This window comes from Schistocerca gregaria, chromosome 1, assembly GCF_023897955.1.
Source record: "Schistocerca gregaria isolate iqSchGreg1 chromosome 1, iqSchGreg1.2, whole genome shotgun sequence".
In the NCBI taxonomy this organism is placed as follows: domain Eukaryota; kingdom Metazoa; phylum Arthropoda; class Insecta; order Orthoptera; family Acrididae; genus Schistocerca; species Schistocerca gregaria.
Window position 1 is genome coordinate 281,692,523 of NC_064920.1, and position 20,691 is coordinate 281,713,213.

At 38.7% G+C, this 20,691-nt stretch overlaps 1 protein-coding gene across 1 annotated transcript in view; it reads right to left on the reverse strand.

Moving 5' to 3' along the window:
* The window catches only part of LOC126341185 (small subunit processome component 20 homolog), a 219,754-nt gene that overhangs the window by 22,217 nt on the left and 176,846 nt on the right, over nucleotides 1–20,691 (reverse strand). The window contains exon 31 of the mRNA XM_050001756.1: nucleotides 1,196–1,378. Coding sequence (XP_049857713.1) covers nucleotides 1,196–1,378 — 183 coding nt within the window. The remainder of the gene's footprint in view (nucleotides 1–1,195; nucleotides 1,379–20,691) is intronic.

The window sequence follows — 20,691 nt, forward strand, 5'->3', positions numbered from 1 at the left end:
CTGAAGTAGACGTTTTTACTAACATGAAACCTAGGTAAATGATAAAGTTAACCTGCAACTGTAGGCTGTATATTCTTATATAAACAATGTAAATAAAATGGTAGTTCTTAGGATGACAGTGTAGTTGCTTTAAATATAAGTTTGCAAAATTTAAGAGTTTAAAGTACAGAATACGAATTCAAACAATGGAAAGTCCAGGATGGGATGTAACAATATTATGAGAAGGAAAGATGCCACTCACCATACAGCATCTCTCTTATAGAATAAGAATTTACTTTTTTTCTATTACACCCTTTCTGTCAGAATGTTATTTTGTTACACATTACTGGGAAAGAATGAATATTTATTACTCAACAATTATAGATTTTATTTATTTTTTGTTACAATAGTCTGCAATTTATAGCTATCAAACTCTGTATGAAAAAGTAATGCAAACAGTTAGCTTGGACGCTGGTGCATAACAGATGTAGTTCCATGAATTACTGTTTGCACACAACAAAACAGAACTATGTAAAGGACAGATTCCTACTCACCATATTGAGGAGGACTTCAGTCACAGGTAGGCAGAATGATAAAGACATTATGAACATTTCTAGCACTCTTTTTCATTGTGCCTGTCTGTGACTCACCTTCTCTTCCAAGTGGTGAGTAGCAATCTGTCCTTTCCATATCGTTGTTATGTTAGAAAATAGTGTAATGAGGTTAAAGAGAAGTATAATTTTACACATGTGAAGTTCAAATTTTGTGTTTTGCAGAACTGTATTTTGGCACATATTCAGCTGTTTATAAGACTTTAGAATTTATCAATTACCTTACCACAATGTCTTGTTATGTGTACTAGCATACCTTAACATACTGCTTCTTTAAATACATATAATTTAGGCCTTCAAATTATAGATTCATTACATATGCAGCTGGTCATTTTGAACAGTAACAGTCACTAAAAACTCCATATTACTATTATATATCAAAATATATAGTATCAATAAAGTGCACGTACCACTGTAATGCCACAGACTTCTCTACTGTTGTTGACTCCACAGTTCAATCTTATTTACTAAAAACAGATGCTACAGTATATAAAAAGTTTGTTAAAAGTATTTAAAAATACTGTGTGTTCATTTTAACAAAGAAAATTAGAAATATGACTAAACCAGATATTACAAAAGAATGAAACAGAGATGAGGAAACATACCTTTGGTTCCTGAAGCCACACCATGACTATGTCGAAGAGACTATTACGACCACTCTTTCCTAAACGTTCCAGTATTGTCTTGATACATTTTGCAACCATTTTCCTACAGTCTGGTGACTCATCATTTACGAGTTGTGGACTAACAGATATAAAAAACAGTGCACTATGTTCTTCCAGCATCTCCTGCAGGATAAAAATATTTGTATGTTAATGAACAAAGTAGTACTTCACAAAGCTGACATTACATAATTAAAATTATGTAACAAAAGTACTTGATGTAAGTTGATGTTTAAAAACCTATGACAGACGTCCACAGAAATTTTGGTCTGGCATTACTGTGAAATACAACATTTTAATTATGTAAGAATGGGCAGAATGTCTAGAAATTGTAAGTATGAAGTTTCAATCAGGTCTGGAAGGGCTCTTAGAGAGCCTAAAGGTTTAGGCAATTGCTCAAAAAGGGAGCAAACCTGATTTCAAGTAACGCACAGAAAAAATTTCTAATTGAGATGACATACTCATTACATTACATGATCAGCATATCTGAACGGTCAACAGTACTATCATTTCACATCACTGCGATGACATATTCATTACATAAAATGATCAGCATATCTGAATGGTTGACAGCGCAAACATTTCACATAACTGCATCTTCAATGATTTTGTCCCTAATGATCAATTCATTTCATTTCAGTGCATTTAATTCAATTCATTCCAAGTAGTTGTATATTTCATAAATCCTATACAGCCCTTGTCTCTGTAGCTCAGTGGTTAAAGTGTCAGACTATTTTATTTATTTGTTTATTGAACAAGTTCTGTGGGATTATGTGAGCCAAAGCTCCTGGACCACAAAACACGACAGAACAAAGTTTATCGAATGCTGCTTACAAAATCTGTACACAAACGAATTTAAAACAATGTAAGTGCATAAATACGCAAAATATTGCAGAGAAAAGTTCTCAACTACTGCAAGGAAGTCTGTACAGAATACAAGAAGAGTGTGAGAATGAAACTTTTCAACTTGGGTTTGCATACTTTTCTAGTTCTTCCGGGAGCCTCTTAAAAATGAAACATGTTAAATAGTGAACATTTTTCTGTACAATGCTTAAGAGAGTGGAACAATCTCGTGAAAAGTAAGTGCTGAGTCGTGGCAGGCATGAAAAAAAAAAAAAAAAAAACTGTCACAAATATAACTTTCGGCCAGTAAGGCCATCGACAAATTGGACAACACACACACACACACACACACACACACACACACACACACACAGATGACTGCAGTCTGCAGGCAAGTGAGCCCACACTACGAGCAGCAGAATCATTGCATGATGGGAGTGGTGACTGGGAGGGGTAAGGAGGAAGCTGGGACACGAGGGGGAAGGGATCATAGAGTAGCAGTGGCAGATAGTGATGTGCTGCTCGGGAGTGCGCAGGGATGAGGTGGATAGAGGGTGGGGCAGCTATGTGGAGTCGGGAGGCTAGACAGAGGGCAGCAGAGAGGTGTATAGGGGGGCTGTGGAAAAGGAGAGAAGTAAAAAGACTGGATGTGATGGAAGGATGAGGGCTGTGTAGTGCTGGAATGGGAACAGAGAAGGGGCTGGATGGAAAAGAAAATGACTAACGAAGGTTGAGGCCATGAAGGTTACGGGAATGTAGGATATATTGTAGGTAAAGTTCCCACCTGCACAATTCAGAAAAGCTGGTGTTGGTGGGAAGGATCTATATGGCACAGGCTTTGAAGCAGTCGCTGAAATGAAGGATGTCATGTTTGGCAGCGTGCTCAGCAACAGGGTGGTCCACTTGTTTCCTGGCCACAGTTTGCTGGTGGCCATTCATGCAGACAGACAGTGGTTGCAGCTTAGATTGTAGAGCACATGACTGGTTTCACAGGTGGCACTGCCTTTGATGGGACAGGTGATGTTTGTGACCAGATTGGAGTAGGTTACATGGGAGAATATACAGGACAGGTCTTGCATCTAGGTCTATTACAGGGGTATGAGCCTTGGGGTAGGGGGCTGGGAGCAGGCGACTCAGCATCTCTACTATATGGTGAATTACAACTTTCCTTTTCACAATATTGCTACATTCCATCCTGGATTTTCCGTTGTTTAATTAAGAAAGTGGTATGCACATGCATATCCTTCCTCCATTTAGTTTTCACTGAATTAATATTTCAGTTTCTTCTGAATGGGTCAATATTTGCAACAACAAATCTCATGATGGAATACATGTACAGGGATGACAGAGTTAGAATTCCGAGGCATCTCATAAATCACATATACAAAGTTCATAACCACCCTTTTTGGGTACAGAATATGCTCAACAGAGCTGTTCAAAAATATAGCACTTTATGAGAAAATAGAGTGAAAGAAAGCGAAGTACACAAGCCATCCTTTTCAGTGTCAGAGACAGTGGAGACCATTCTTACACTGAAGACAGCAGTATTCAGTTTCTGCGAAATATTTTGAATGTTATGTTTCCAAGAAAGCCTTTCATCTACCCATAGCTCTAATAATTTAAAATGGCCACCTTCACTGACTCTTCAGTCACTAAAATTTCACTATTACAAGAGTTGTGTGTCAGAAATTTCTGTTGCCTTTTGGCATTAATTTTCTAATTTGTTCTGTGAAAACTATGAGCTGGTTTTACTGCCCACCCTGTCAGCGACATTCACGTTATGTTCCACCTCTCCCATAACAACACCTGTTGAACTATCAGTCTTTCCTTCTCATCCTGTTGGGTAAGTCTCTGCTGACATGGGGTTCTGGGTGACTTTTCTGAACTGTACCCCTTTCCCTAAACCTCTGCAGTCCTTTTTCTTCACCCCTCTTCCTTCCCCTACAACTCTTCTGTCAGAAGAAGGAGCCACCGGCTATGGAAGCTTGTTAATGTTAAATCCTTTTGTATGTGTGTTCTCCTGCCGCCACTTGGTGAGTAGATTTTTTATGCATCCATTTACATTATATTGTCAATAACTGATTATTTTCATTGCTATAACAACACCTGTGTAATCTACAAACTGAAAAAAAATTGGATCACGTTTCTCATTCGATGGCATCCCTGTCGCGCTTTACACAACCTCAGGCGGCTTCAAATCACTTCCCCGTTTGTTGACCGGAGGACAATATTCTGCTTTGCTACTTTTTGTGTATGAACTGACGCATCGTTCAGCATTTTTCCTAATCACGTAATGTTCCAACTAATGCACAGATATTGGATGCTCGACACAACTTGATGATTTTGTTAAATCAATTATCATTTAGCCCTGACAGTGCCTGTTTATAGAGTATTTGGATCTGGATAACCCAGTCCTTAACTAACACCAACTCCATCCCCACCCCCTGTGAAATTATTTCCACACGCTAAGTGGGAGAACCTTTGTGAGTAATGTTCAGAAATCATCAGTTAAAACTGTGACTGAAATTTGAGCAAGGCCTGGAGATTTGCTCATGTAGCCCAAATGATTAAGGTGACTGCTCACAAAAAGCAGGAAATCTTGATGAAGCCAAATTTCAATTGTCAGAACATATTTATTACAAATAATAGCATTGCTGAATGGGAAGATGTTAGTTTTGAGTTGTCAACAAATTTTATTGTTCCTTTCTTGGATAACTCTGTGGAGAACTTCCTCACCCCTTACTTTATCAGTCCACCTTATTTTCAAACTTCTTCTGTAGCACCACATTTAAAATGCTTCAATTCTCTTCTGTTCCAGTTTTCTCACAGTCCATGACTCACTACCACACCATGGTGCAATATATTCTCAAGAATTTCTTCCACTAGTTAAGGCCTATGTTTGATGTTAGTAAAATATCTTGGGCCTGAATGCTCTTTTGCCTGTGCTAGTTGCCTTTTATGTCTCAAGTTATTTTGCTTCCGAGGCAGCATAATTCCTTAACTTCGTCTATTTTGTTGTCATCAGTTTTGATGTTAAGTTTCTCACTATTCTCATTTCTGCAACTTCTCATTACTTTTGTCTTCAGTTTATTCTCAATCCTAATTCTGTACTCATTACATTGTTCATTCCATTCAATGGTTTCTGTAGTTCTTCTTCGCCTCCACTAACAATAGCAAAGTCAACAACAAATTTATTTTAAACCCACTCTTGAAACACCCCCCCCCCCCCTCGCCATTGCTTCTTTAAAGCATAGATTGAACGGTAGGGGTGAAAGACTGCATTCCTGGCTGCTTACACCCTTTTTAATCTGAGAATCTAGTTCTTATTGCTTCCTCTCAGTTCTTGTACATATTGTATATTAGCAGTCTATCTCTATAGCTTACTCTTATTTTCTCCAAATCTTTAACATCTTGCACTACTTTCTATTGTCAAACACTTTTTCTGGGTTGATGAACCCTATGAATGTGTCTTGATTTTTCTTTAGTCTTGCTTCCATAATTAAGTGCAACATTAGGACTGCCTCTCTAATGCCATTATCTTTCCTATACCTACACTGACAATCATCTAAGAGATCTTCAATTTTTTCTGTTCCATTCTTCTGTATATTACTCTTGTCAGCAACTTGGATGGATTCTACACTGATTTTGTTATAGTTCTCACACTTTTCAGTGCTTGCTATCTTTGGAGTTATGTGGTCAATGTTTTTTTGAAAGTCTGAAGGTATGTCCCGAGTCTTATAGACTCTACTCGAGTAATTTTTTGAATGCCACCTCCCACAACAATTTTAGAAACTCTGATGGGATGTTATCTCTATCCTTTTTGCCTTATTTGATCTTAAGCTTTCCAAAGCTCTTTTACATTCTTACTTTAAAACTGGATTCCTCCCTCTTCCATACTGACTCCAATTTCTTCTTCTATCACATCATCAGACAATTCCTCGATCTCATGGAGAACTCATTATATCTACCTGCTCTCTTTCCAGTGCATTCTTAAAGTTGCCAATCTTGCTTTTAATTTCAACAAATTTTGTTTCGTCTTTCCTCAATGCTGATTCAGTCATTCTCATGATCATTTCTTTTTCAATTTTTCACATTTTGCTTACAGGCATTTTGCCTTGGCTTCTCTGGATTTCTGTGTGTTTCGTCCCTAAGTGATTTATTTTGCTGTATTCTTGTCTTCCCCAGAACATTTTTGAACTTCCTTCTTTAACCCAAGATTTCTTCACAGTTACCTTCCTAGCACTTATGTTTGTTTGTCTTTACAACATCTGTGATTGCTCTTTTAAGAGATGCCCACTTCTCTTCAATTGAACTGACTACTGTAGTGTCCCTTACCGCAGTATCCACATCTTCAGTGAATTTCAAATGCTGCTCATCCTTCCCCAGTACTTCAGTATACCACTTCCTTCCACTCTGATTCTCCCATATGATTCTCTTTTAAACTTCAGTTTCCTCCCTTTCGTTACTATATTATGATCTGAGTCTGTATCTGGTCCCGGGTACACCTAACAATGCGATATCTGAATTTGGAATCTTCACACCTTTTCCATGAATACCTCCTTCTCTTAAGATTCCTAAACAGAGTATTCGCTACTACTAAGTGAAACTTATTGAAGAACTGAATTAAACTTATTGAAGAACTGAATTAATCTCTCTCATTCCTGTTGCCAATCCCACATTCACACATAACTCCTTCCCCTACAGCTACTTTCTGGTCCCCGATGATTATTAGATTTTCATCACCTTTTACATACTGAATTACCCGTTCAGTATCCTCATAAAACTTACTCTATCTCTTCTTCTTCTGGATACAGCATCAGCATGTATACTTTAACTACCTTTGTCAGAGTTGATTGGCTTTTGAAGCTGGTAAGAACAACACTATCACTGACCTGTTTGCAGTATCTCACCCTCTGCCCTACCTTCCTATTCATAACAACTCCTGCAGCAGAAATTAGTATAATTGATTATATTAATTACTGCTGCAGTTGATATCATCCTATAGTCATCTGACCAGAAATCCTCATCTTCTTTCCATTTCACTTCACTGACCTTCACTATACCTAGATTGAGCCTCAAGCATTCCTCACATGAAAACGTTTATATTGGTAAAGTATACCAGACACAGTGTATGTTATGGTTGCTGCATGCTCTGAAATGATGTGCTGCATCTCATGGAATGTGTTTCTCACCAACCACAATTATCTCTAGTGACAGTTCTAAGCTGCATCTGGTAAGCAAATCACACCTACTTACTAAAGTGGATACATGTAAAATAGCTGCATTAACTCTGTTAGCAACTGTTGAAGAAGAGTGGAGAAAATCGCAAAGAAGATTCTGGACTCATCAACAGTTTCAACAGTGAACTGCTGGTAGAGCAATGATCTGAAATATATTACTAGCAGAAGCTATTCATTAACTCAATTGATTCTCCATCTCATTTTTTATTTTAAATTTAATATAGTTAAAGTATTGTGCCTAATGTCAGTTTGTGCAAGCATAATATTCATATTCTCAATGTTGTGTTAACTATCATCATTCTGAAGTAATGTACTTCTTCACATAGATATCAAAATCAAGATTTGTTTTGTAATCTTGTACGAATGGAAGAGGAGATCTCTTCGAAACTGCTCACCCTCACTAAAAAGGATATTTACCAACAAACATGAGGCAGTCCAGACAATCAGGACAAAGAAACATGTATTTTACACAAAGTTTCATAATGGCAAAAACTTCCTGGGTGTATTACGTGTTTACCATCTGGCAGAGTGGAAGTCACATTACGATTGTGGCCACTGGGAACACATTCCAGCATTGGCCCATACATCAATAATTGTAGTAAATACATTGACTATTGCAGATATTACTTCTATAAAGCTGATAAGACAGACCCAGAATTTTTAGGAACAAAAAGGAAGTAGCTTTCTTCTGTTAGTTCATGATGCTATTACCAAAACTATAGATTTCAGTTATGTGGTATACTACATAGCGTAACAGTTGCATCTAAAAATGTTGTATCTGATACTTAACTAAGACCAACATATGACACACTTTTGGTATATTATCATTGTGCCGTAGCACTGAAAAGGTAGACTTTCATTCATAACACACATTAACAGCAGCAATTACAGGAGCCTTAACTACAGAAATGTTGTTTGTTGTAATTTTATTATTACAAATCGTACCTGAAACAATGCATTTTTGAGAGATTCTCAATGTGCTGATGTTTTGGAACAGCTTATATTCATATTACATACTCTGTAATAATAATAATAATAATACTGACGATGATGATAATAATAATAAAACATCAAATATAAAGTTCAAAACCATACAATATGGCTTCTCCTAAGTTTTGACTGTGCTGTAAAACTGTGGTAACGAACTAATACACACAAACATGACTTTCTTCAAACCTTCTGAGCATTAAGCCTCTCGGGACTCCACAAGGCACAAAATATTGTTGTGCACAATACAAACTAGAAATACAATAAGAGATTCAGCCAGCACTACTTCGTGCATATGTAGGTGCTGGCCACCAGTACATGGCAGAACAAAGACAGTGGCATGTGCAAGCTTCCTAATGATGGACTCTAGCAGCCAGCTTGTGCTGATACAATTGGCGGGTGATTTGAGCGCGCGCGAGTGGTGACCCACACTTGGCACTCTCACACTCATAAGCAATAGTAGCAGGATACAGCACACCCCTCCCTCATGCGAAGTCGTGCACAGTTGAAGAAGGAGACGCTGGTTGCCCAACGAGAGACATGTCCATCAGATCCGGAGGGGAAGGGATGATGTGACAGGCAGGCACCGAGGCATAGGGCCGGGATGTGCAGGGATGCGGGCCCGCCCAAGGGCGGTGAGCTCGTGTGGCACCCGATGACGGCACTGAAGAGGAGGATGCCACCACCAACAGGTCACATGGTGGAGGAGATGGGGCTGAACCCAGTGGCAACAATGGATGAGACGATGACAGTGGTACTTTTATAGGACTAAATCGTGGAAGGTTTCTTGAACTGGAACAGTAGGTTGTTCAGTAAGTGTGAAACACAGTTAAGGTTTAGTGATTACTCAAGAAATTATCTGAATGAAGATGCTGGAGATAAAGAGGATTTTTCCAACTGAATCTGTCACATAATTCAAAGCAAGTACGAGACGGTGCACGATGATGATGAAAAGGGTGGGGCTTATCTTATGATGCAGAACAATGCAATCCCAGTGACTTCATGCGACATTTGACAAAATCCTACTGGGTATCAGTCTCACAAAAAGTAAGAGACTGCCATGACTGATTACAATACACAGTGTTTACTTTCTGGGACAAGTATTATGTACTTCACATCAATAAAATAGTCTCTAAATTTGATTAGTCAGAATAAAAAATTCTCGGAAAGATTCCTAAAAAAAGGGGGGATTGTCTTATTGCTGGGTAAATACGCTAATTCATAGGTCTAATTTTTCCTGCATTTACTTTTTTTTTCATTGAGATAACGATGCTTATGAGCTACTTATGAGATGATGAATCACTTTGTCTTAACCACTAAGCATTGCTTCTGGGAGTGGTTTGCTCATTTTGGACCTAACAGTCAATGTGTTAACACAAATTAATAACATTAAGAGAGAAATATGGATTGATTGGTTGATAACAAGTCAGTTGATAAAACAAGACTATATTTTCAGCAGACTGCAACAGTCTGCCTGTAGCCATATGTTAGGAATAAAATATTGTTACCAGTCTGTGTTTCAAATTATTAGTTAATTATTGAGTAATGTGGTAACTTTTCCCATTATCTGGTAGTACACTGTTTTGTTTTTTATTAGTATAAGCCTAAGACATAACTCTTTGTTATGGACCTGTATCACTGCAGAATTTGCATGTAAAGATGTGTATTGACATACTAACTACAAATACCATGGCAATGTACACACACAACAATGTGGCCACACCAGCAGCATAAGGAAACAACAATGTTTATTCCATCATCTTTTGGTAGTGAATCTGGAACAGTAGTATTTCTAGGAGGGTGGTTGTTGTTGTGGTCTTCAGTCCTGAGACTGGTTTGATGCAGCTCTCCATGCTACTCTATCATGTGCAGGCTTCTTCATCTCCCAGTACCTACTGCAACCTACATCCTTTTGAATCTGCTTAGTGTATTCATCTCTTGATTTTTACCCTCCAAGCTGCCCTCCAATACTAAACTGGTGATCCCTCGATGCCTCAGAACATGTCCTACCAACTGATCCCTTCTTCTAGTCAAGTTGCGCCACAAACTTCTCTTCTCTCCAATCCTATTCAATACCTCCTCATTAGTTATGTGATCTACCCATCTAATCTTCAGCATTCTTCTGTAGCACCACATTACAAAAGCTTCTATTCTCTTCTTGTCCAAACTATTTATTGTCCATGTTTCACTTCCATACATGGCTACACTCTATACAAATACTTTCAGAAACGACTTCCTGATACTTAAACCTATACTCGATATTAACAAATTTTTCTTCTTCAGAAATGTTTTCCTTGCCATTGCCAGTCTACATTTTATATCCTCTCTACTTCGACCATCATCAGTTATTTTGCTCCCCAAATAGCAAAGCTGCTATAAGTGTCTCATTTCCTAATCTAATTCCCTCAGCATCACCCGACTTAATTCGACTACATTCCATTATCCTTGTTTTTCTTTTGTTGATGTTCATCTTATATCCTCCTTTCAAGACACTATCCATTCCGTTCAGCTGCTCTTCCAAGTCCTTTGCTATCTATGACAGAATTACAATGTCATTGGCGAACCTTAAAGTTTTTATTTCTTCTCCATGGATTTTAATACCTGCTCCGAATTTTTCTTTTGTTTCCTTTACTGCTTGCTCAATATACAGATTGAACAACATCGGAGAGAGACTACAACCCTGTCTCACTCCCTTCCCAACCACTGCTTCCCTTTCATGCCCCTCGATTCTTATAACTGCCACCTGCTGTCTGTACAAATTGTAAATAGAGTTTTGCTTCCTGTATTTTAGCCCTGCCACCTTCAGAATTTGAAAGAGAGTATTCCAGTCAACATTGTCAAAAGCTTTCTCTAAGTTTACGAATGCTAGGAATGTAGGTTTGCCTTTCCTTAATCTAGCTTCTAAGATAAGTCGTAGGGTCAGTATTGCCTCACGTGTTCCAATATTTCTATGGAATCTAAACTGATCTTCCCCGAGGTCGGCTTCTACCAGTTTTTCCATTCATCTGTAAAGAACTTGCGTTAGTATTTTGCAGCTGTGACTTATTAAACTGATAGTTCGGCAATTTTCACATCTGTCAACACCCGCTTTCTTTGGGATTGGAATTATTATATTCTTCCTGAAGTCTGAGGGTATTTCGCCTGTCTCATACATCTTTCTCACCAGATGGTAGAGTTCTGTCAGGACTGGCTCTCCCAAGGCTGTCAGTAGTCATAATGGAATGTTGTCTACTCCCGGGTCCTTGTTTTGACTCAGCTCTTTCAGTGTTCTGTCAAACTCTTCAAGCAGTATCATATCTCCCATTGCATCTTCATCTACATCCTCTTCCACTTCCATAATATTGTCCTCAAGAACATCGCCCTTGTATAGACCCTCTATATACTCCTTCCACCTTTCTGCTTTCCCTTCTTTGCTTAGAACTGGGTTTCCATCTGAGCTCTTAATATTCATACAAGTGGTCCTCTTTTCTCCAAAGGTCTCTTTAATTTTACTGTAGGCAGTATCTATCTTACCCCTAGTGAGATAAACCTCTACATCCTTAAATTTGTCCTATAGCCATCCCTGTTTAGCCATTTTGCACTTCCTGTCGATGTCATTTTTGAGACGTTTGTATTCCTTTTTGCCTGCTTCATTTACTGCATTTTTATATTTTCTCCTTTCATCAATTAAATTCAATATTTCTTCTGTTACCCAAGGATTTCTACTAGCCCACGTCTTTTTACCTACTTGATCCTCTGCTGCCTTCACTACTTCATGCCTCAAAGCTACCCATTCTTCTTCTATTGTATTTCTTTCCCCCATTCCTGTCAATTGCTCCCTTATGCTCTCCTTGAAACTCTTTACAACCTCTGGTTCTTTTAGTTTATCCAGGTCCCATCTCTTTAAATTCCCACCTTTTTGCAGTTTCTTCAGTTTTAATCTACAGGTCATAACCAATAGATTGTGGTCAGAGTCCACATCTGCTCCTGGAAATGTCTTACAATTTAAAACCTGGTTCCTAAATCTCTGTCGTACCATTATATAATCTATCTGAAACCTGTCAGCATGTCCAGGGTTCTTCCATGTATACAACCTTCTTTTATGATTCTTGAACCAAGTGTTAGCTATCATTAGGTTGTGCTCTGTGCAAAATTCTACCAGGCGGCTTCCTCTTTCATTTCTTACTCCCAATCCATATTCACCTACTACGTTTCCTTCTCTTGACGAATTCCAGTCACCCATGATTATTGAATTTTCATCTCCCGTCACTATCAGAATAATTTCTTTTATTTCATCATACATTTCTTCAAAGTCTTCGTCATCTGCAGAGCTAGTTGGCATATAAACTTTTACTACTGTGGTAGGCTTGGGCTTCGTATCTATCTTGGCCACAATAATGCGTTGACTATGCTGTTTGTAGCAGCTTCCTATTTTCCTATTCATTATTAAACCTATTCCTGCATTACCCCTATTTGATTTTGTGTTTACAACCCTGTAGTCACCTGACCAGAAGTCTTGTTCCTCCTGCTACCGAACTTCACTAATTCCCACTATATCTAACTTTAACCTATCCACTTCCCTTTTTAAATTTTCTAACCTACCTGCCCGATTAAGGGATCTGACATTCCACGCTCCAGTCCGTAGAAGGCCAGTTTTATTTCTCCTGATAACAACATCCTCTCGAGTAGTTCCCACCGGGAGATCCGAATGGGGGACTATTTTACCTCCAGAACGTTTTACCCAAGAGGACACCATCATCATTTAACCATACAGTAAAGCTGCATGCCCTTGTGAAAAATTACGGCCATAGTTTCCCCTTGCTTTCAGCCGTTCGCAGTACCAGCACAGCAAGGCCGTTTTGGTTAGTGTTACAAGGCCAGATCAGTCAATCATCCAGACTGTTGCCCCTGCAACTACTGAAAAGGCTGCTGCCCCTCTTCAGGAACCACATGTTTGTCTGGTCTCTCAACAGATACCCCTCTGCTGTGGTTGCAGCTACGGTACGGCTATCTGTATTGCCGAGGCACCCAAGCCTCCCCACCAACGGCAAGGTCCATGGTTCATGGGGGTAGAGGAGGGTTTATGACTGAATTAAAAGCTTCTAAAACAATAAGATACTGTGTAGTAATTTACATTTTCTCCCTTCGTTTTGCAGTGTCAAGTATGGCTATACAGTTAACAACTGAAATCTCAGAATAAGAAATATACTGTCCTAGATGCATGCCTAGATAATTATTGAATAACCTACCTCCCAGAAAAACTTCCAAGATGCAACATTCATCTTACAACATACAGCAAAAGATGGCTGAGTGGCAGTAGTATTGATGGTGAACTTTATCTGGCTGCCAACACTTCACAGAGTTTAACAAAAGGAAGTACTTGAAGATTCTCAGAAGTAATGTAACACTCAACTGGCACTTTCTGAATTCTAATTTCAATACATCTGACCACGTTGCTCAGTTTAAAATGAGAGCATATAATGTGTGAAAAGAAAAGAGGAAATGAAGGTAATGGAACAAATATTTTTAGTACTGTAATCTACAACAGCGCCATTCAGTGAGGCTAATTAGAAGTGAGCAGCCATCCCAATTAAAAACAGTGCGACAGATAAGAGCAACAGAACAACTTGGCTACCAGGCCCAATAGTCAATGCACTGTGAGATGGCGGACAAAGGAAACTGCTCTAAGAGTATGCCTTCCCCACTGTTTTAATTCTATGCAGAACGTTTTGTATCTTTTCTTAATTGTGATGGTTACATGAAGCGTTTAACGTGCCATAAAATACTGATCCATACAAAGAAATTCAATCTGACTCAGTCACTCAGTCATTTCCAACATTGAGGGTCTTAAGGGGAGGGGGGATGGAAAGAAAGAAATTGAGAAGGTAAAATAGAAAACTGTTCTGCACTGATTTGGTCTATTTCCATTGTGCATTGTGTTTTTGTTTATCAGTACTGAGTAGAGTTAGTTGATTGCTGGATGTAGTGATCGTGGATTAGTTTAGTCATTTCGTTCTCATTTACATTTATTTCATATTATTTTGTTGCACCTGTTTCCTTAATGTTACAATCTATTAGTAATTAATTTCAATGTAATAAATTAAATTGCAATTGCCATCTTTATAATTCATGACACTGCTACTGACATTAGATACGGTCAGGGTGCAATTTTATTTGAAAAGAGGTTTATGTACTTCTGCCATTATTTCCTTTTCTTTCCTTAATAATCCAAAAGAGTTACATTTGTTGCCTGTTACTGTATCATCTGTTATCAACAGTTATGTGCTCTGTGTGTTTTACAAAAAAGTTTTAATCATCAAATATACCACTCATACACCAAGGTGTTAGCTGTAAGGTAAGTTCACCAAATGCCAAAAGATAAAACTAAAATAAGGAAATAACAGCCTCATGTAACACCGATTCATGAAGGCAAACTATTGATTAAATTTACTAGCTGAGTAGCTGATGTAATACATCATTCAGAACACACATTAATTAATTTGAACACATTAATTAGTAACTGACATTCTTGATAATAGATTTTAGTTAATGTCTTGTTAAATTTAATGTAGGACATGTCCGAAAGAACAGATACCATCTTAGTATATAGTTATGGCTCACCGGCCACTTGACTATCTTCTTCTTCTGAGTGAATGCACAAACAGTGCCCAAAGTCTTACGGGAATCGGCAATGAGTATAATGGGTGGGGGCACTACGAATGTAGTGCAGGACAATACGTTGAGAATGAGGGTTTCGCCGGAGGCATGTCAGAAATAAATCCCTGCAGTCGCGTTATCCTCTGTGTCCTCGGTGGCTCAGATGGATAGAGCATCTGCCATGTAAGCAGGAGATCCTGGGTTCGAGTCCTGGTTGGGGCGTACATTTTCATCTGTCCCCATTGACGTATGTCAACGCCTGTAAGCAGCTATGGGTGTTCATTTCATTGTAAAAGTTATTTAGTATGTTTGTGGAAGGTGGGGGGACAGTTGACAGTCCATTGTCTGCATCCTATCTGATGATGAATGTGCACTGAATGAAACACAACACAGGCATGAACTGGCCAACTAGAATGGTCATCATATTCCCTTTGTCATAACAAAAATCGAAGATTATGAGCAGAAGACAGACGACCTATTAGATCTGATGCAGATTATATGGGATACAAAATGGTCTTATCAGCAAACAGAGGAATCTGTACCACACAGAAGTCCTACCACGCTGGCTGTATGTGTTACAGAAAATCCATAAAGATGGTGTACCATTAGGGCTGAATGTGAGGGCTCCTGGGTCTCCGATGTATTAACCGGTTAAACTCTTGGCCTCTTCTATTCAGTCACAATGAGGGAAGACAGACATACATAAAGGACTACAGACATTTCTTCACAAAACTGAAGAAACTAAATCATGGGACGAGCAATATCCTCGTTAGCCTTGATTATGTTTTTCATTTATCTACATGCCACTTAAAGACACTCTGGAGCACACCGATTTGATTTTCTAACAAGATATCACAAAGCTGTTTCATGCATGTCTTACCACCAATTTACTTCATGTGGAACAACAACTTCTATGAACAGTGAGTAGTCCACTTATTCCCATGGTTCCTAATTTCTTCATGGAGCATTTAGAAAGACAGGCAATGGACTTGCACCTTATAAACCTGGGCATTTTGCGGGTACATCAGTGACACCCTTGTTTGTGAACCCATGGTGAGGAATGGCTTGGAGACTTCCTACGACATATGAATGGTCTCCATGACAGCAATAATACTTTGACTGCTACAGGGGTGCTTGCTGCTTTCTGTGCTTAATGTGGCTTAGTTGTTAACTAATATCACTACCTGTGATTAGACATTGCACTCTGGTACTAGTTTTGGTGCATGCCCCAGCTCACCTGTGCTGAACATTTCTGGTGTACAGAGCATGACGACTTTGTCTACTGCTCTGGGTTCACCACCTTTGGTACAAAATAAACACAGTTTCTCTGAGGACTGAAGTTTTTCATTTCAGAGCTCCTCTAGAAATGAATTACTGCATAGATGAACAAACAAGTTATTTCATGCCTAAGAATCAGATCTTTCCTGTAGCTTTTAGTAGGATTTTAGTAGACAATGATGAAAGCAACATGTCACTTTGGATTCACCTAAATAAATTAGTGTTCTTTCAAAGTTATTCTTCCATAATACCTGCATTCCTCCATATATTCATCACTACAACAACACAAGGGAAGGATGAATCTATTGGCGACACTACTCTACTCCATCATCCATCATTGGGAACAACAGTAATAATTTCTTCCTTCTGTTTTATGACCCATCTTGATAATTTCATGTACAATTTGTTCCGTGTATGATAGCAATCTGAATGTTTTGTATGAAGATTAAAGATTGTGTGCCTGTAGTACACACACTGAGGTAGCACTGTTCCCACACTTCAGTCTGACAGCCAGTCAAAAGGTTTCTTAAACCCATGACTGCTCGCATACAAAATTATTTCAATATACTGTGGTTTCAGGCAGTTTACCATTACATTCACAACATCTCTCTTAACAGCACTTCGAAATAATCATAGCAAGTGAGTAACTGAGGTTAACATCACTCCTATTTTACTAATCTGAATCAGATTCGGCACTTGTGACACACACACACACACACACACACACACACACACACAAAGCATGTAAGAACACTAGTTGCTGTATGTTCTTTATACACAGAACTGGAAGAAAGATGGCACTGATACTGTGTGTATCTGTTTTTCCTTTTAGAGTAATAGTGACATGTTGTACTTTCTCTTGTTTCACTTGCTCCTTGTGTGATAACTAGGTTGTGGATATCCACAAAAACCTTATATTTTCTCCTGCAAGTGGTGTGGTGTCATGTGTACTTTTGTAAACATATAACAAATCTCCTCCTTGGTGTTAAGCCACTTGTATTCAACTTGTACAATATTTGAGCATATATTGCTCTGATGTTCATGAAGCTGAAAAACAGCATAAGTCACCATTACTTAATCTTGAAACAAATATTACAATTGCAGATGATAAACAACATCTATGCCTAATTTTTTGCCTGTAGAATGTAAGCACTCCAAGTTTATTCACTTCACCATTTTCAGCATCTATACTCATGTCACTGAGTGTGGTAATAATATAAGTTAATTCTTTTTTTTTCCTGTTTGGAACATATGAGAAAAGGAGGCAGTAGTTACTTGGTTTCAATCCCAATGCAAAAATGTTGTGATCAACTGGCCTGTTCTTTATTGTCAGAAACTCTTTTGGAATTTCTCTTCTGCACCTCCAAAGACTACTTACTACTGTGGGTCGATGATTAGTCTATGATTTTTCAACAACTGGTATCGATATAAAATAGATGTCCATCATCATGCTTCTGCCTGTATTGTCATTGGGTCGAATTAGTGGTAACACCCCATCTCCTGAATCATTAGGTACTTGATATGGACCAGTGGACTATTTCCATACTTAGGTGTAAACAATTCTACCATCACATACTGAATTTTGTGGGCTTGTTTGGAACGTACTGGCTGAATCCGAAACATCCAGGAATGCTTCTTTTGTGTTAGCAGAAGAGCCAACACCATGTTATGAGTGGAGGCCGAAATGCACGCGTTTTAGCTCACACAGGCTGGCATGATGAGGGAAGAACTATACTGATGTGAGGTCTGGAACATGACAAGGAATGAGAATTCTGAAAGCGGACATAACTAGTTTCATACTTAACTTTAATCCATTAATGATGAACGTCGCTCTTGACGGTACATGGTTCACAATATTATCTGTTCAGAATAGATTCTTTAAGTAATTATAGTAACTGAATATGGCGCCTTGCTAGGTCGTAGCAAATGACGTAGCTGAAGACTATACTAAACTGTCATCTCTGCAAATGAGACCGTATGTAGACAGTGAACTATCGCTAGAAAAGTCAGCTGTACAACTGAGGCGAGTGCTAGGGCGTCTCTCTGGACTAGACCTGCCGTGTGGCGGCGCTCGGTCTGCAGTCACTGATAGTGGCAACAGGCGGGTCTGCCATATACATGGCCGATTTAAAGGCTACCACCTAGCAAGTGTGGTGTCTGGGAGTGACACCACAGCTTCCATCATCTCGTCTGTTTTTGTCAATGCTCCTGCACATCCACAAATTCATCAAATATTTAATTTCCTTATTCTGCACTCTAATAGACTAGTAACTGTCAAATTCACAGCTCTAGGAGTAGACAGTCAATCCTCCATTTGCTTATCGACACAATAAAAAAAGAAAAAAGTCTGGTGCAGTCTTATCAGTGGCCCATACACCATTGGATTGAGGTACTGTAGCTTTTATACACCTGCAAACTATAAAACACCAAGAAAAGCAGATAATTCTTCAAAATCTGTACATGAATAGTGTCAAGTACTTCAGGAATATGTTGCTGCCATTCGGTCTATTTCTTCTTTGTGAGTTTTACAGTGCAATAAATTACACTCAATGGGAAAATAGTTGCAGCAATTTCAGAACTGTTTTCAAATTTTGGCTTCCCCTTTCCGCCTTGAAGCTGTGTCCCCAATAGTCTGATGACCAATTTTTGCTGGAGGCACTTAAATACTTGAACCACTTTGTTTTTCCACCCCTACCTTTATATATATCACGATTTGCAGAAGTTCCAGAATTGCCATCGGACTGCTCTATTGCTGTGTCGAACTCTTCACCCACAGACTGGGTGTCAGTGTCTGAAGACAAACTATCTATGTGCATATTCTCGTCTAGCGCTTCCTCCAGCCATACCAATAGCTGTTCATCTGACACGATTCCTTTACTACTCAGTCTGGCCTCACCAAGGCTTTTTGGGCAAAAGTTCACTTGTTAGCAGTATTTCTGTTTTGTCTGTCTGCGACTCAGTATTTCCATTATGTGGTGAGTAGCAACATCACTTTATGTTCTTGGTGTTCACCACTGTTTCACTCAATACGTAAAAGCCAATAAAAATGCTTATAAATGGCCTAAATATGCAGAATACATCCAGCAGAAAAAAAACCAATCACATGTTTCTAGCACAAAGAAACAGACTATAATAAAAGCATAGTGATAATGCAGTAATGTACAAGAAACTGTTACATAATAACTCCCATAAAAGAGAAAAATCTGACAACGTGCACACTTTCAAACAAAGCTGGCATTAGTAAGCTTTACTTGTGTTTGACTGATGAAAGACTCGTGGACAGCAAGTTCAGATATCAACAAAAGCATTTCTAGATCAACACTTCAATATCTTAAAAATATTGAAATATTCCAGTGAAATCAAGAATGTTATATTTTTTTCTAAAGTACAGGTGATGATGGGTTGATTTCCATTGACTTCCATGTGCAATTGTCTGCAATTGAGATTTCTTCAACTGACTGAGGCCTAAATCTTGATTTTTTGAATAGAAGTTAGGAAATTAACCATGTAAATCTAAAAAATTCCTGTTGATCAGTGTTGGTATAATAGTTCTTCTGCAAGAAACTTTTAACTGAAGATGTCTTTCTGGGGAACTCTGTGGAAGTTTACCATTCCGTTACAAGGTCACAAATGCATAAAATTTCTTTAGGCAATCCCCAAAACCAGATAATCAAGGTTTCTGAATATTTTTCGTTGATGTCAGAATACTTGTGATGTATTGGGAACAGGGGAATATATATAATTTCAATTCACTGACACAGTGATTGCTGTACTTTCAACTCTCGTATTTCATGTAATTTAAAATCAGTGAGGTTTTTTGTTTGTGAATCCGCCAATTCATGTGGAAAGAAGTTTTAAAGTCAGAGTCTGTAATTGTTCTTGTACATTTCACACTTTCTATATATACTTCTCGTCCTTCATTTGGATCTCAGCTTTGGACAATCATACGTGAAGTTAAAAACGTATGCAGGCCTGGTAGGCCAGGATTTGAATTTGAGTCTCTTGCTCACTATGCGGAGGTGCTAACCACTATGCCACCCTCGCACAGTGGCTTTGCAGAACTGCACGGACTACCCTAGCACGTCTCCTTACTCAATCCAAATTCCTGTTCACACTTCAGCCCATTTGGTATGCCCCCTAATCTCGAACAGCATTGCAGAGGCTTTACAACTGTACTGGAATAGCACCTCATCATCTAACAAAATGAGGAACTCTGCCTCAAACCCTGACATAGGTGCTTGAATCAAATGAAACTGTATATGTTCCACAGATCTTTTCAAGTCTCAGACATCTATGTAGTATGCATGTAGACTGAATCAACAAATGAAAATTTGTACCTAGGCCGGGATTCTAAACTAGAACTCCTGCTCACTATGCAGATGCACTGACCAAAGCACCACCTGGCAAAGTGCACAATGGGGGATGCTGCCTGAAGTCCAGGCAAATACAGTTCCA